Source organism: Canis lupus, chromosome 25 (genome assembly GCF_003254725.2).
Source record: "Canis lupus dingo isolate Sandy chromosome 25, ASM325472v2, whole genome shotgun sequence".
NCBI classification, from domain to species: Eukaryota; Metazoa; Chordata; class Mammalia; order Carnivora; family Canidae; genus Canis; species Canis lupus.
The window spans coordinates 43,926,811-43,942,220 of NC_064267.1; the positions used below are offsets into that span (position 1 = coordinate 43,926,811).

The 15,410-nt window shown below is 38.9% G+C and overlaps 1 protein-coding gene across 9 annotated transcripts in view; it reads left to right on the top strand.

Moving 5' to 3' along the window:
• Nucleotides 1–15,410, top strand: part of DIS3L2 (DIS3 like 3'-5' exoribonuclease 2) — a 346,474-nt gene that overhangs the window by 58,366 nt on the left and 272,698 nt on the right. For 8 of the 9 annotated variants that reach the window (XR_007405942.1, XR_007405943.1, XM_049101307.1 and 5 more), the window contains 2 exons: nt 229–282; nt 11,322–11,423. Coding sequence is in view for 6 of the 9 variants with exons in the window: in XM_049101307.1 (XP_048957264.1) it covers nt 229–282; nt 11,322–11,423 (156 nt within the window). In the remaining 3 variants the exon portion in view is untranslated. Of the gene's footprint in view, nt 1–228; nt 283–11,321; nt 11,424–15,410 lie in introns of those variants that run through there. The other variant, XM_049101313.1, reaches the window with a different exon arrangement.

The window sequence follows — 15,410 nt, forward strand, 5'->3', positions numbered from 1 at the left end:
ATAGCAAGGTGCCAGTGTGGGTTCTGTTTCTGATGGAAACCTGTGTTACATCAATATAAATCATGTTTCATGCATTTAATGAGTAGTTCTCATATGCCTAAATTGTTTTCGAGATTGAGCTGTTTAATTAATTTAAAAACTTTTATTAGAGAATAACATATGTATGGAAAACCTGTAAGTGTATATAACTAGTTAAATTTTCACAGATTTTATTTTTTTATTTTAAAGGGTGTATTGAGAATTAATCCAAAGAAGTTTCATGAAGCCTTCATTCCTTCCCCGGTAAGTTCAGTAACTTTATAATAAACTTAATGTCACATTTAATTTTTTAGATGTGCTCTGAAACTGAAATATATATTCTAACTAAAAAGTAGAGTAGTAAAACAAAATCGAGGATGGGCAAGGATTTGTTACAAATTTAAATAAGCAAAATTTGCCTTTGGTTAACAGCCCCTTTTGCCAGTCTTAAACTCATGCTGCAAGTGAAGGGGACGGCATTTGTTACTAGGGCTGCAGAGAGCAGCTGAGCCCACATGACACCCACCAGTTCTTGCAGTTGGACGTTCTGGGTTTATAGCTTCAAGGGATTTATGGTTTTTTCCACTAATTTAAGTTAATCTTTCCCAAACAAATAAGCTATCTACTTTCGATCTACTGCATGAGCTAATCTGCAAATTTGTCCAAAAAAAATGTGTAATGCTTTTTTCTTTTGGTCTGAGTTTCTCACTTCACTTTTCTGCAGGTGATAGGACTTGGTATAAGGCTCTTCACCATTGGATCTTTATATCCTTTCTTCTGTTCATGACTCATTTTACCAGGCCTTCTCATTTAAGGGAAGTTCACTCCGACATGTAGTTAGCAGGAGGTCTTTGGATAAGGCTTGATTGTGCAAAGCTAGGGGAGCAATATTCTTGAATTCCTGATGTGACTTTTCCAGGCTGCCATAAATAGGATAGCCATAAAATTAAGATGTTTTAACTGTGGAAGAGAGCACAGGAATAAACCTGAGCTTATTGATGAGGAAATGGAATACGTATATATATTTCAGTTAACATATTTCAAGATGTTAAATGGTAAGTTTAGTGAGAATACAAGTTCAGTCATGTGCTTCCCAGGTGGTGGTGGTGTTAAAATAACCTTAAGGACCTATTCTCAAGCTTTTTTTAGTTCTTTTTTTCCCCTTGTCCTACAGAAGCCAAGGATTCACATTTGTATCTCAAGTTCCATCTTACCCATTGGATTAGAGAAAAAGTATCACTGATGTGTCACCTTGTTCTCTCTGAATCCTATTCTGTTCCTGTGATGGGAATATGCTATGTATTCTTACCCTGGTACTTTGTTCAACTGAAGGTCAGCTTTGAGGCAGTGACTTAGCCTTAGGAGCAGTTTTATCATTCTGGGGAAGCATAGTTCACATAGTGGTTGGTTCCCGATGTTGCTTTATAAGGTGAAAATCACATTCGGTAATCATAAGAATTACCCATGAAAATTTCTTAGGAGTATGCCATGTTAGAGATAGATCATCTCTCAGTAAGTCCAGCATAACTAACATTTTCTCTACTTTAGAAAGAATAACCGTTTCTTCATTGGCATGCCAGTTGAGGGAGCTCGATTATAATAGGGGCCCTGTGTATGAAAAACATGGGTTGTTAAGTATGAGAATCATAGCCAGTGGAGTAAGGAATTCATCTTGAGACACACCTGGGTGCTGAGAGGATTACAAAGTCTCCCATCAGTGTACACTGAAGTTTCCTTTCATTGATTGGAATGTTAAGGGGAACTACATAGAGCATTTTGAAAATTTTACTGCTTGCTTGCTTTCTTCCCTGAGAACATGGTATTGAATTTCCCTAAGTTATATCCCTGTTAGGCTGGTTCCTGACAAGTGTGGGGCCTAGGACAAGGGTACAAATGGAGGTACACATACTTTATTTTTATTTTTTATTTTTTTTGAGGCACACATACTTTATATTAAATATTTAGAAGTTATTAGGTAAAATATATTCATGACAAATAAAATATATTTCTTGTCAGATGTACCTCTGTGTACCTGGGTTCGCATGTAGAACTATTAGACTCCTTGGAGCTCTATCCTGAACTGTGGCCCGCATGCAGAGGGTCTGCCTCTGGCCTGCTCCTCTTCCCCTCCCAATCCTGGCTTTCTGTCCCCTCTTTGCTGTCTCCACTGTGCACCCCTCTCCTCCCATTCATTGAGGGCCCTTGCATGCACCTACATGAGCATCTTATCCCACATGTCCAAATTCTGTCCACATGCCTTAGAAATGCCTGCCCTTTGGCCACTTGTCAAGTCCAATGGGTGCCACCATTGGCTGTGGTCTTCCCGCAGGCTAGCAGACCTGGGAAAAATGCCGTGGATGTGGGTTTGGGGCTCATGATCCCAGGGATGCACATCCTTTTGGCCCTGAGAGCTCTTTACCTATGGGGAGAAGTGTGACTGAAGAAGGGCCAGAGTAAAGGTCCTCTAGAATGTAGGGCCTAGTTAGGTTCCTGTAAGTTAAAGTGATATGATTTGAATGTGCAAATAATGTGTTGTCATAGTTTAATTTGCCTATAATAGTTAAAGGAAGTTAAGCAAAAGTTACTGATGTTTCAAAGATTTTATTTATTTATTCATGAGAGATACACAGAGAAAGACAGACACAGGCTGAGGGAGAAGTAGGCGCCCTGCAAACAGCCTGATGTGGGACTTGATCCTGGATTCCGGGATCATGCCCTGGGCCAAAGGCAGATGCTCAACCGCTGAGCCACCCAGGCATCCCGAGTTACTGATGTTTCAAAAGCCCAAATTGTTCTCCTACTTGAAATTATATTCCTGGCATGTCCTATTAAGAGTCTTTTAGACACTTGTGATATTAGGATTGGCTTGTTTTTTTGCCCCTTATTCTCCTATTTGGCCACTGATGGAGTAGTAATATTGTCTCAGAGGGAGAAAAAAAATGCTAAATGATTCACCTCTAAGAAACTAAGAACTGACTATAAAAGCACTATCAAGGCCCAGTTGTAAGTTTTGGTTGTACATACTAGGACAATCCTGCATTCTGTTTTTGTGGGTGTTTTGGTAATTTTCAGTGTTTAGAGGCATTCCAGAAAGCTCTGAGGAAGGAGATAGTAGAGGCAATAAATTATACATAGATAAATCCCACAACCACCACTGGTCTGGATTTATGAGCATACATAGCTCATGTCCATGTCAGGTGTGAACTGGTATGAACTGCAAAAATGCTCACAGGTGGACTAGGAGTAGATTATCAGAACCAGGGTCTGAATGTTCCCTGTTCCCTGTCTTAGCAGGGAGAGTAAAGAGAGGAATTGTTCAAAGAAGATGTAGCCTTTGCTCTGACAATAGGAAATTAAAAAGTTTTTGTAAAACTTTTGTAAAATTGGGGGTGGATTAGATTGTCTGATATTCCTTATAACTTTAAAATTCTAAATTCTTACTTAAAATTTTAAAGTTTCGGGCAGCCTGGGTGGCTCAGCGGTTTAGCACCTGCCTTTGGCCTGGGGCATGATCCTGGGGACCCGGGATCGAGTCCCGTGTCCGCCTTCCTGGGTGGAGCCTGCTTCTCCCTCTACCTATGTCTCTGCCTCTCTCTCTCTTTCTCTGTGTGTGTCTCTAATGAATAAAAAAATAAAATCTTAAAAAAAAAATTCTAAAGTTTCTGGAGAGACAAGAGTAGACTACATTTGATTATTTAGGTTCTTACTCTAAAAACAGTTGTGAATTTACACAATGTCATTTGCTATGTTAAAATATCTACTGAAGAGGCTAACAACAGTGAATTCATCATCACTTTGTTATTTTAAAAAAGTATTTCGTCTTGGGGGATGCTGACTTAGGTTCATTATAATTGGAAGTGATAGAAAGTTGATTTTCATTCTCTTTTGACAAAGCCAAGTCACTTATATGTGTACCTGCGAGTCTCCTAGGGTTCTCAGTAAAAGTAAGATACAGAGTTAGAATAAAACCATTTGACTTTGAAGCAAACCAAGAGCAATTAATATTATTGAGATAGCTTTTTATGCTGTCTGGGGATAGGATAAAGAGGAGAAATGGACCAGATATAGATATTTGACTTTTTACAAAAAGCATGGACTCCATTCTGAATTATGTTGGTACAAGAAGTTTTATAACTTTTTTTGTGCATTTTGTCATGGGAGGCACCCTTTGAACGTCTGTGGAGTTTATTTGGTCCAAAGGGAGCTATTCCATCGATAGAGAATGCTTTTGGGTTGTCCTCCCCACTCCAAAACCTCCCAAGTATTTAGTTAGATTACCCTCAGATCCCATTATATTTCTGCTAGGTTGGTTCATTATCTATTTTCTTTTTTTTTCCTATTCTTTCTGGTGGATAGAGTTAATCATTGACATTCAAATAAAGAGCTGAACTCTTTGGCTTTTATTTTATTTTATTTTATTTTATTTTATTTTAATTAATTTATTTTTTACTCTTTGGCCTTTAAAAGTGGGTGTGTCTGAGTGGCTCAGTCAGCTAAGCATTTGCCTTCAACTCAGGTCATGATCTCAGGGTCCTGGGATGGAGCCCTGCATTGGGCTCCCTGCGCACTGGGGAGCCTGCTTCTCTCTCTCCCTTGGCCTGCTGCTCTGCCTACTTGTGCGCATGTGTGCTCTCTCTCTCTGTGCGCCAAATAAATAAGAACATCTTTAAAAAAAACATCTTTAATACTGAGTTGTTCCCAAGTTTATGGTCTTTAAAATAAGAGATTCTGCAAAAGATTCATATGTCTATTGGCCATTTGTATGTCTACAGAAAGAATCCAGTAAGAGCTGAGCAGTGACGCAATACTTGGATATTTGTGTATTACCTGAGGTTCAACTCAGCCCTGCTTTTCTTGGTTTCTTGGGATGGGAATGTGACAATACCAGTCACATTCATCTTAAATCTCTGAGCTGTCTGGGAGTGGTGTACCTGATTATGAGAGAGGCATTTCATTTTGTGTGTTTTGACCACATGATCATGCATTGGGATGTCCTCCAAATAGCTCTTTCTTCATTCTGGGGAAGTTGGAGAGACCCTGTTGCTACATAAATTGCAGAAGGCAGCGATTGATGATAATGTGCCACCCTGCAGTTGTTCACATTTTATTTAGTGGTTGTCTCTTCCTTATTTCTCTGAGAAGCTCAACATGAGTTCAACTACAGTGACTTTCTCTTTGTGGCTAACACAGTACTGTACCTCAGGAACTAGGGTGGGTCAGGTTTGACAACATGTGCAGGCCATAGCTGTCAGCCCATGGTTAGGGTGGAAATTGAACAGAAAAACTGTTCTAAAAGAGCTCTCATGATTTGTAATCAGAAACTATAAAAAATGCTGAATGTCTAAAGTCCCATTTTTGGTGCTGGTGGGGCAGGTTTGGTGAATTTGGAATGCTAATTTTAACTGAAATGTTATAGTATTCACCTTTAGTCTCTTGACTGTTAAGTCTTACCTATATCAAGTGTCCCTAATAGAAAATTTTTGGTGGTGGTTTTCTAAGCCTTGTTTGCTCTTACTTCCTTTAAGAAAAAGGAACATTTTATTTATCTCTTATTTTTTGAAAAGAGGCATGGAATATAAAACTTTGGAAGGATAAGAATATATATATGCATGTTTGTTGATAAAACATTTTGAGAATGCTTAATTTTTCCATGGATCCTTCTGTCTTTCCTGTTTCAGTGTTTTTGCAAAGTAATTTGACTTAATAGGAAGATTCTGGCCTCTGTTTAAGTTTAGCAGTTGATACTTGAGTTCAGTAGGGTTACATCTGCTTAAAGTAGGTCATTATTATTTTCTTAACCAATACACTGTTTTAAAAAAATTAAATTCAGTTAATTAACACATAATCTATTATTAGCTTGAGAGGTAGAGGCCAGTGATTCATCAGCCTTATATAACATCCTGTGCTCATTACATCATGTGCTCTCCTTCATGCCCATCACCCAGTTATGGTATCCCCCCATCCACATTCCTTCCAGCCACCCTAGTTTGTTTCCTATGGTTAAGCGTCTCTTGTGGTTTGTCTCCTCTCTGATTTCATCATTTTATTTTTTTCCTCCCTTGCCCTATGATCCTCTGTTTGTTTCTTAAATTCAACATATGTGTGAGATCATATGATAATTGTCATTCTCTGACTGATTTCGCTTAGCATAATACTCTCTAGTTCCATCCACGTTGTTGCAAATGGCAACATTTCATTTTTTTCGAAGGCTGAGTAGTATTTCATTGTGTGTGTGTGTGTGTGTGTGTGTGTGTGTGTAATATACACCACATCTTTATGCATTCACCTTTGAATGGACATCTGGGCTCCTTCCATAGTTTGGCTATTGTGGACATTGCTGCTGTAAGCATTGGGGTGCAGGTATCCCTTTGGATCACTACATTTGTATCTTTGGGCTAAATCCCTAGTAGTGCAATTGCTAGGTCATAGGGTTAAGTCTCCTTTTTTGGTGGGGTCTTTATCTAGTTTTGGGATCGAGGTAATGGTGGCATCATAGAAAGAGTTTGGAAGTTTTCCTTCCGCTTCTATTTTTTGAAACAGCTTCAGAAGAATAGTTATTAATTCTTCTTTAAATGTTTGGGAGAATTCCCCTGGGAAGCCTTTCGGCCCTGGACTCTTGCTTGTTGGGAGATTTTTGATTACCATTTCAATTTCCTTGCTAGTTATGGGTATGTTCAGGTTTTTCTATTTCTTCCTGTTTCAAGCTTTGATGATTTATATGTCTCTAGGAATGTATCTGTTTCTTCCAGATTGCCCAATTTGTTGGCATATAGTTGCTCGTAATGTGTTCTTATAATTGTATTTCTTCAGTGTTGGTTGTGATCTCTCCTCTTTCATTCATGATTTTATTTATTTGAGTCCTTTCTCTTCATTTTGATAAGTTTGGCCAGTAGTTTATTGATCTTCTTGATCCTTTCAAAGAACTAGCTCCTAGTTTTCATTGATCTGTTCCACTGTTCTTTTGGTTTTTGTTTCATTGATTTCTGCTTTAATCTTTATTAATTATCTTCTTCTGCTGGGGTTAGGCTTTATTTGCTGTTCCTTCTCCGGGTGCTTTAGGTATAAGGTTAGGTTGTGTATTTGAGACCTTTCTTGTTTCTTGAGGAAGGCTTGTATTGCTGTCTACTTCCCTCTTAGGACTACTTTTGATGCATCCCAAAGGTTTTGAACAGTTGTGTTTTCATTTTCATTTGTTTCTATGAATTTTTTTAAAGTCTCCTTTAATTTCCTGGTTGACCCATTCATTCTTTAGTAGGACACTTTTTAGCCTTCGTGTGTTTGAGTTCTTTCCAAATTTCCTCTTGTGATTGAATTCCAGTTTCAAAGCATTGTGGTCTGAAAATATGCAGGGAATGATCCAAATTTTTGGTACCACTTGAGACTTGATTTGTGACCTACTATATGATCTATTCTGGAGAATGTTCTGTGCACACTCGAGAAGAATTTAGGATGGAATGCTCTGAATATGTCTGTGAAGTCTGTCTGGTCCAGTGTGTCATTCAGAGCCCTCGTTTCTTTATTAATCTTCTGCTTAGATTATCTTTGCATTGGAGTAAATAGGGTGTTAGTTAAGTCCCCTACTATTATTTTATTATAGATGTGTTTCTTTAATTTTGTTATTAATTAGTTTATATAATTGGCTGCTCCCATATTAGGGGAATGAATATTTACAATTGTTAGATCTTCTTGTTGGGTAGACCTTTTAATTATGATATAGTGTCCTTCCTCATCTCTTATTAGTCTTTGGTTTAAAATCTAATTTGTCTGATATAAAGATTGCCACCTCAGCTTTCTTTTGATGTTCATTGACATGATAAATGGTTTTCCATCCCCCCTCTTTAAATCTGGAGGTATCTTTGGGTCTAAAGTGAATCTCTGTAGGCAACATATTGATGAGTCTTGCTTTTTAATCCAGTCTGATATCCTGTGTCTTTTGATTGGGGGCACTTAGTCCATTTACATTCAGGGTGATTATTGAAAGATATAAATTTAGTGCCATTGTATTACTTGTAAAGTTACTGTTTCTGTAAATTGTCTCTGTTCCGTTCTGGTCTGTGTTCCTTTTAGGTTCTCTCTTTGCTTAGAGGATCCTTCTTAATATTTCTTTCAGAGCTGGTTTAGTGATCACACAGTCTTTCAGTTTCTGTTTGTTCTCCTATTTTGAATGGCATCCTAGCTGGATAAAGTGTTCTTGGCTGCGTATTTTTCTCATTTAGCATTCTGAATGTATCATGTGAGTCCTTTCTGGCCTGCCAGGTCTCTGTGGGTAAGTTTGCTGCCAGTCTGATGTTTCTATCCTTGTAGGTTATGGGCCTCTTGTTCTGAGCTGCTTTCAATATTTTCTCTTTGATTCTGAGATTTGCAAGTTTCTCTTCTATATGTTGAGGTGTTGGACTATTTTTATTAACTTTGAGGGGCGTTCTCTGTGTCCCCTGGACTTGAATGTCTGTTTCCTTCCCCAGATTAGGGAATTTCTCTGCTATAATTTGGTCCAATATACCTTCTGTTCCCCCCCCCCCTTCCTCTTCTTATGGGATTCCAGTTATTTTAATATTGTTTCACTTTATCATATCACTTATCTCTTGAACTCTCTCCCCTCACGATCCAGTAGTTGTTTACCTTTTTCTCAGCTTTTTTATTCTGCATCATTTTGCCTTCTGTATCACTAATTTTCTCTTCTGCTTCATTTATCCTAGCCATTAGAGCCTCCATTTTTGATTGCATCTCATTAATCGCCTTTTTGATTTTGACTTGATTAGTTTTTAGTTCTTTTGTTTCTCCAGAAAGGGATTTTGTAGTGTCTTCTATGCTTTTTTTTTTTTTTTTCAAGCCCAGCTAGTATCTTTATAATTGTTATTCTGAATTCTAGTTCTGACATCTTACTTATGTCCATACTGATTAGGTCTCTGGCGATCAGTACTGCTTCTTGGTCTTTTTTTCTTTTTTTCAGGTGAGTTTTTCCATTTTGTCATTCTGTTCAGAGAATAGATGACTGACAGAACAAAATACTAAAATGGCAACAATGACCCCAGAGAAATATACATTAACCAATTCAGAAGAAAGCCAAAACTGGAAAATAAAAATAAAAAAATATAATCAGACAGGTGGACAGAACAGAACAATACACTGGATCCTGTGTATATTTTGGTCTCTGTGTTAGAAAATTAGATCCCAAAAATGTAAAGAAAGAAAAGCTTATATATGTACAAATATAAAATTAAATACAATGAAAGGATAGAATATAACTAAAAATGAAAATTAAAAGACACACACACAGAAAGGAAATATAAACAGATATGTGAACAGAACAGAGCAATACACTATATCCTGAGTGTATTTTTTTGGTTTATTAGAAGAAACTGCATCTCAAAATTGTAAAGAAAGAAAAATTTATATATATGCAAAAATGCTATTTAACATGTTGAAAAGATAGAATGTAACTGAGAAAATAAAAATTAAAAAAAATCTAAAAAAAGTTGATAAAATAAATTCATTGAAAAAGGAAAGAGAAAAAAATTAAAATTGAAAGACTAAAGAATTGTGGGAAAAAACCACGAATTCTATATGCTATATTCCCCTAGTGCTGGAGGTTTGCAGTTCTCAATGATTAGTCAACTTGGTTTTGGATGAATGTACTTTTTGATCTTCTGGTGGAGGGACCTTTTTGCCTGATTCTTAGGCATCTTTGCCCTGGTGGAATTGTACCGCCCTTGACAGGGGGCCAGGCTAACTAACTGCTTGGAAGGCAGCTATGCTCCACTATACCAACAACGCACTAATCTGTTTGGGATTGCTCAATGTGGCTTTTGTTCCCTGAAGGCTTTCCCCTCTGCTTTAGAGGATGAAAGTGAAAATGGTGGCTTCCCAATCTTCAGCTAGGAGCCCCACTCCTTAATGCCCCCTCAGAGAAAAGCAGCCAATCACTCCTGTCTCTGTGGTCTCTGTCTGCACTCCATACTCACCCAACCTGTGACTGAGCATTTCTATTTCAGGCATGCAACTTCATTTTGAGTCTTCAAACCCTGCAGACTTCTGCAGCTTGCATCCATGACGCTCCACCTCGGGGAGGGAGGGGGCGGTTCTTGTCGTTGTTCTGCTGCTTGCTGGGCCCCTCTTTGGGGAGTGGTTGCACAGGACATGCTGTGGTTTCTGGTTTCTGGTAACCCCGAGCTGAGAGCCCACTCCTGGGTTCACCAATTGCAGCCAGCTTCCCTGCTCAGATGCCTAGGAACTCTGCCACACTTAGGCACCCTCAGTCTTCCTGTGTGACCCCAAAGATCCTGAGACTAAACTGTCCCTAAAGTGGATTATTTGTAAGCATGTGATTGAGGTTGAAGGTGTCCATGCCTTGTGTTCATGGTGGGGAGTTTACCCTGCTCCTTAGTCAGAGAGGTGGAAGAGTGTGAGAATGCTTCATGAGTCTCCTGTCCCTTTCCTTTTCTTCTTTGCCTTCTACTTAGGTCTCCATAAAAGCAACCACAGTTTGCTTTCTCTGTCATTTTCTTGGCAGGAGGAGCATAATTTTGCTGGTTTCTTCCTTAGAGAACTCAAATCCTGGAGCTAGTTGCTGTTCTTGTCTTCAGTTGGTGTTCTTGGGGGATTATATTTTGTTCTTCTGTTTTCTTGCAAACCTTCTATGTTTTACCCTTCTTTTATACTTAAAAATCAGTGTACAAAAGGTATCATCATGCTTTATTTTATTTAAAACAAGAAAGGATAACTTACTCCTTTCTCATTTCAGTTATGGAAACATGTAATCTCAGTTTTTTGCTTTATATATTTTTGTTTGTTTTTGGTCTGCTTGTAGGAGATTTTCTCTTATGTTTTTGAAATTTTTAAAAATATTCTGCTCTCTGTGTGTGTCTCATGAATAAATAAATAAAATTCTTTAAAATAAAAAAAAATATTCTGTTAACCTGCTCTTTTGTGTTCATTCCCATTTCTATAAGGCCCAAAGAGACTGATTGCCCTCTCTTTTTGAGTTAGTGGACAGATTGTAGAGTCTACAGTTTTTAAACTGAGGAAATAGGGATGCCTGGGTGGCTTAGCGGTTTAGTGCCTGCATTTGGCCCAGGTGTGATCCTGAAGTCCCGAGATCGAGTCCCGCATTGGGCTCCCTGCTTGGAGCCTGCTTCTCCCTCTGCCTGTATCTCTGCCTCTCTCTTTCTCTCTCTCTCTCTCTCTCTCTCTCTCTCTCTCTGTCTTTCCCTCATGAATAAATAAAATCTTTACAAAAAAAAAAGGGGGAAATAATTTTTGGTTCCAGGCCTTGGTAAACTGACTATTTTCTCTCTCCAACCTAGGATGGTGATCGAGACATTTTTATCGATGGGGTTGTTGCTCGTAATAGAGCCTTGAATGGGGATCTGGTGGTCGTGAAGCTCCTTCCAGAGGAACAGTGGAAGGTGAGTTAAATTTTCCTTTTCTAATAATAGATGACTCAGGGCCTTTTTATTCTGTGGTGCATCCATGAGACATCATAAACTGGAGTAGTCATAGACTGCTGAGGTCCTGTGGTTGCCTCAGAAGTAGGCCATGCAATGCTTAGAACTTAGAAGCATCTGGCTGGCAGACATCTAATGATTTGAGTTGTTCTCCTCGCTCCCTCCCTGTGATCTGTCTTCCCTGTCATATGCCTTGCACTGATTTCTGATAATTTTTAGGATAGAAGAAAAGCTTGCAGGGCACATTCAAACTATATGTAATATTTCCTCACATTAATGGTGGGCAAACTAGAAAGACAAAGCCATAGGCATGGTGGCAGTGTTTGCACATTCTTGCTGCCTCTATGGGAAAATTCAGCCAACACATACCTAGTTCTGTAAGTTACAGTTTGGTGATTGGGCTTCCCTCGGCAGAAAAAAATAGACTCTGTCTTTTTATAATACAGAGATCTGGTGGCAGACGAAAATGTTTTTAACATGAGAATATGCTGGGTTTCAGTCTCCATATATGTTTGACAATTGAAAAGAAAGATGTGGTTTTTGACTGTTGTTTTAAATAAAGGTTGGGCACTGGAAAGATTCATAGTAGCAGTTTCTTTGAATTTTCATGTAGAACTGGCAACTTGTGTGTCCAAGTCTAGATTTTTCTTTATAGCATTTCTTCATTTCTTTTATTTTATTTGGCTCAATTCACTGGTATTGAGGAATATAGTGTTGTCTTCAGTGAGTGGTACTATAGGATTAATAGAGTGGGCTTTTAGGCTAGGCTCCTTGGGTTTGAATTCCATTTCTGCCACTTACCTGTATAACCTCAGTTGAATTATATAACCTCTCTGTGCCTCAAATGCCTCACCTGTAAAATGGAATAATCATAGTACCAACTTTATAGGTTTGTCATGAAGATTAAATGAGAATACATGTAAAAATCTTAGAATGGTGCCTGACCCATGGTAGCAGCTCAAGCAATGTCAGTTTTTATTGTTAGCTTTTATAGAAATGGGGAAAATACTACCTTATCTCAGAGGTTTGTCCAGATGTAAATTTGCTTTTATCTGATAAAGCTAGAGTAACTGTTAGACCTATGTGCCAGGGATTTGTAGGGTGTAGGGATGTTAATAATGATCAAGATAGACATCACTCTTGCCCTCATGGAGCTCTTAGTCTGAGGGAGTGCATGTAGGAAGAGACAGATACTAATCACACACAAATTTAAAGATAATTATTATTAATGCCATGAAGTTAAGTACAGAGTGTTTTATGAATCAATTTCTAGCCTCGATTCCCCCAGTGCACCCCCAGTTGCTGACAGTTGTGGTTATATCCTCCCTTGATTCTGAAAAGTGCAGCTAAGGGTTGGTTCCAGGTCCTAGTAATGTTTATTGATTTAGGACATTTACTCTTTTCTGGAAAGCAGCATCTAGCACAGTGTTGATGAGATCTAAGAAGATAAGAGGAGTACATTAGGGCCTGGTCAAACTAAAGAGGTATCCCTAGAAGTCATTTGAGGGAGTAAAGAGGCAGAATTAGAGTGAAGATGATCCAAAGAAGGAACAAGAAAGATGGTGGTTTCCTTTAACTTAAGGAGTGAGAATGGGTAGAATAGAAAAAAATAGAAGAGTAATTACAAATTGGTGATTCTAGAGCTGACCAGAGCAGGTGCAAGGTGTTGACAGGTTGAAGAATAATAGAGAGCATATATTACAGCACCTGTTGAGCTCTACAGAGGTGAATGAGGTTGATTCTAAAAGAGCAAGACTGGAGCACTTGGGAGCTCAGTTGGTTGTGTCTGACTCCTGCTCAGGTCATGATCCTGGGGGCCTGCTCAGCGGGGAATCTGCTTCACCTTCTCCCTCTGCCCTTCTCCCCACTCGTGCACACTTTCTCTCAGATGGATAGATAAAACCTTTGGCAAAAAAAAGAGCAAGGTCGCCCTTTCACGAAGATGGCGCCGAAGGTGAAGAAGGAAGCCCCTGCCCCTCCCAAAGCCGAAGCCAAAGCAAAGGCTTTGAAAGCTAAGAAAGCGGTGCTGAAAGGCGTGCACAGTCACAAAAAAAAGAAAATCCGCACGTCACCTACATTCCGACGACCCAAGACCCTGCGTCTCCGAAGGCAGCCCAAATATCCTCGAAAGAGCGCCCCCAGGAGAAACAAGCTTGATCACTATGCCATCATCAAGTTCCCCTTAACTACTGAGTCAGCCATGAAGAAAATAGAAGACAACAACACACTTGTGTTCATTGTGGATGTCAAGGCCAATAAGCACCAGATCAAACAGGCTGTGAAGAAGCTCTATGACATTGATGTGGCCAAGGTCAACACCTTGATCAGGCCTGATGGAGAGAAGAAAGCATATGTTCGACTGGCTCCTGACTATGATGCTTTGGATGTTGCCAACAAAATTGGGATCATCTAAACTGAGTCCAGCCGGCTATAAATCTAAATATAAATTTTTTCACCATAAAAAAAAAAAAAAAAAAAAAGAGCAAGGTCAAGTTGCCTGGCATCCTTCCTACCTTGGCTATGGCAGGGGATGGCTAAAAAACCCAAGCATATCAATAAACAAATCAGTTACATTATTTTCCTTGTTCTTCACTCCATTTGTATTTAAGACCAGCAAGCACAGCCTTTTCTGGTATTGTCAGATACACCCTAGCTTTGGACAGAAAGATGAGGGTAGTTTGGAGGTGAAGGTGTTTGTTGTCAAGTTGTAGAAGGACAGTGTAAGACTTGGGCATTCTTATTTCTGCTTTGGTGCCTTTGCTTCTAGACAAAAACCTATACCTCCTTGAGACTTAACACAGCAAAGTTGTGTTTTTTCCCAAGAGGCCTAAGTTTGTGATTTTGTAATTGCTAGGTCACTGGAGCTAGTTAAGTAGATAAAAATTTACTGAAATTCTTGTAGTGTTCCCACAGTCAATATTACACATTGACATAGCTTGTTGTTCTATTTTACAGTTAATATCTAAAGGCAGAAGAGATTAAGGGCCAGATGGGAGTTTTAAGCCAGGGAGTGACATGGTCTTATTTAGCCAAAAATCACTCTGGCTGCTATTTGGAGATTGGAATGCAGTGGGGGCAGTTATGCATTGGCATGACTAGTCAGGAGGCATATACTGGGTCATGATAGTATAGATGGAGAGAAGTAGGGATACATTTTGTGAGTAGAGCTGATGGGACTTGAATATGGATATGAGGAGTAGGGTGAGTGAAAGGGAGGAATCAAGGATTAAGATTCTAGTTTAAGCAAAATGAGTATGATATCATTAATTAAAATGAGGAATAGTAGGGAAGAACATGTTTGGGTGCAAAAATTATGAGTTCTGCTTGGCTATGTTAAGTTTTAATTTCTTTTCAGACATGTTAATAGAGATGCTGAGAATATATGGAGGCCTAGATGGTTCATTACTCATAAATTCTACTAAACATTTAAGGAAGAAATAATCCCAAGTCTACACAAATGCTTTCAGAAAATGCAAGAGGAGGAAATCTTTTTCAACTCCTCCTATGAAGGCAGCATTGCCTTAATATCAAAAGTAGGAAAAGACATTAGAAGAAAGCTATAGGCCAGTACTCCTCACAAACATAGTTTAAAAAGTCCTCAACAAATTTTAGCAAATAAAATCCAGCAACAGGGATCCCTGGGTGGTGCAGTGGTTTGGCACCTACCTTTGGCCCAGGGTGCGCGATCCTGGAGACCCGGGATCGAATCCCACATCGGGCTCCCGGTGCATGGAGCCTGCTTCTCTCTCTGCCTGTGTCTCTGCCTCTCTCTCTCTCTGTCTGTGACTATAATAAATAAATACATAAAAAAAAATCCAGCAACATATTATATTAAAAGGATAATACAACATGGGAAAATGGGGTTTATCTCAAGAATGCAAAGTTGGTTTAATATTTGAAAAGCAATCTGCTGTAATTCACTGTATTAACTGACTAATAATAACACTA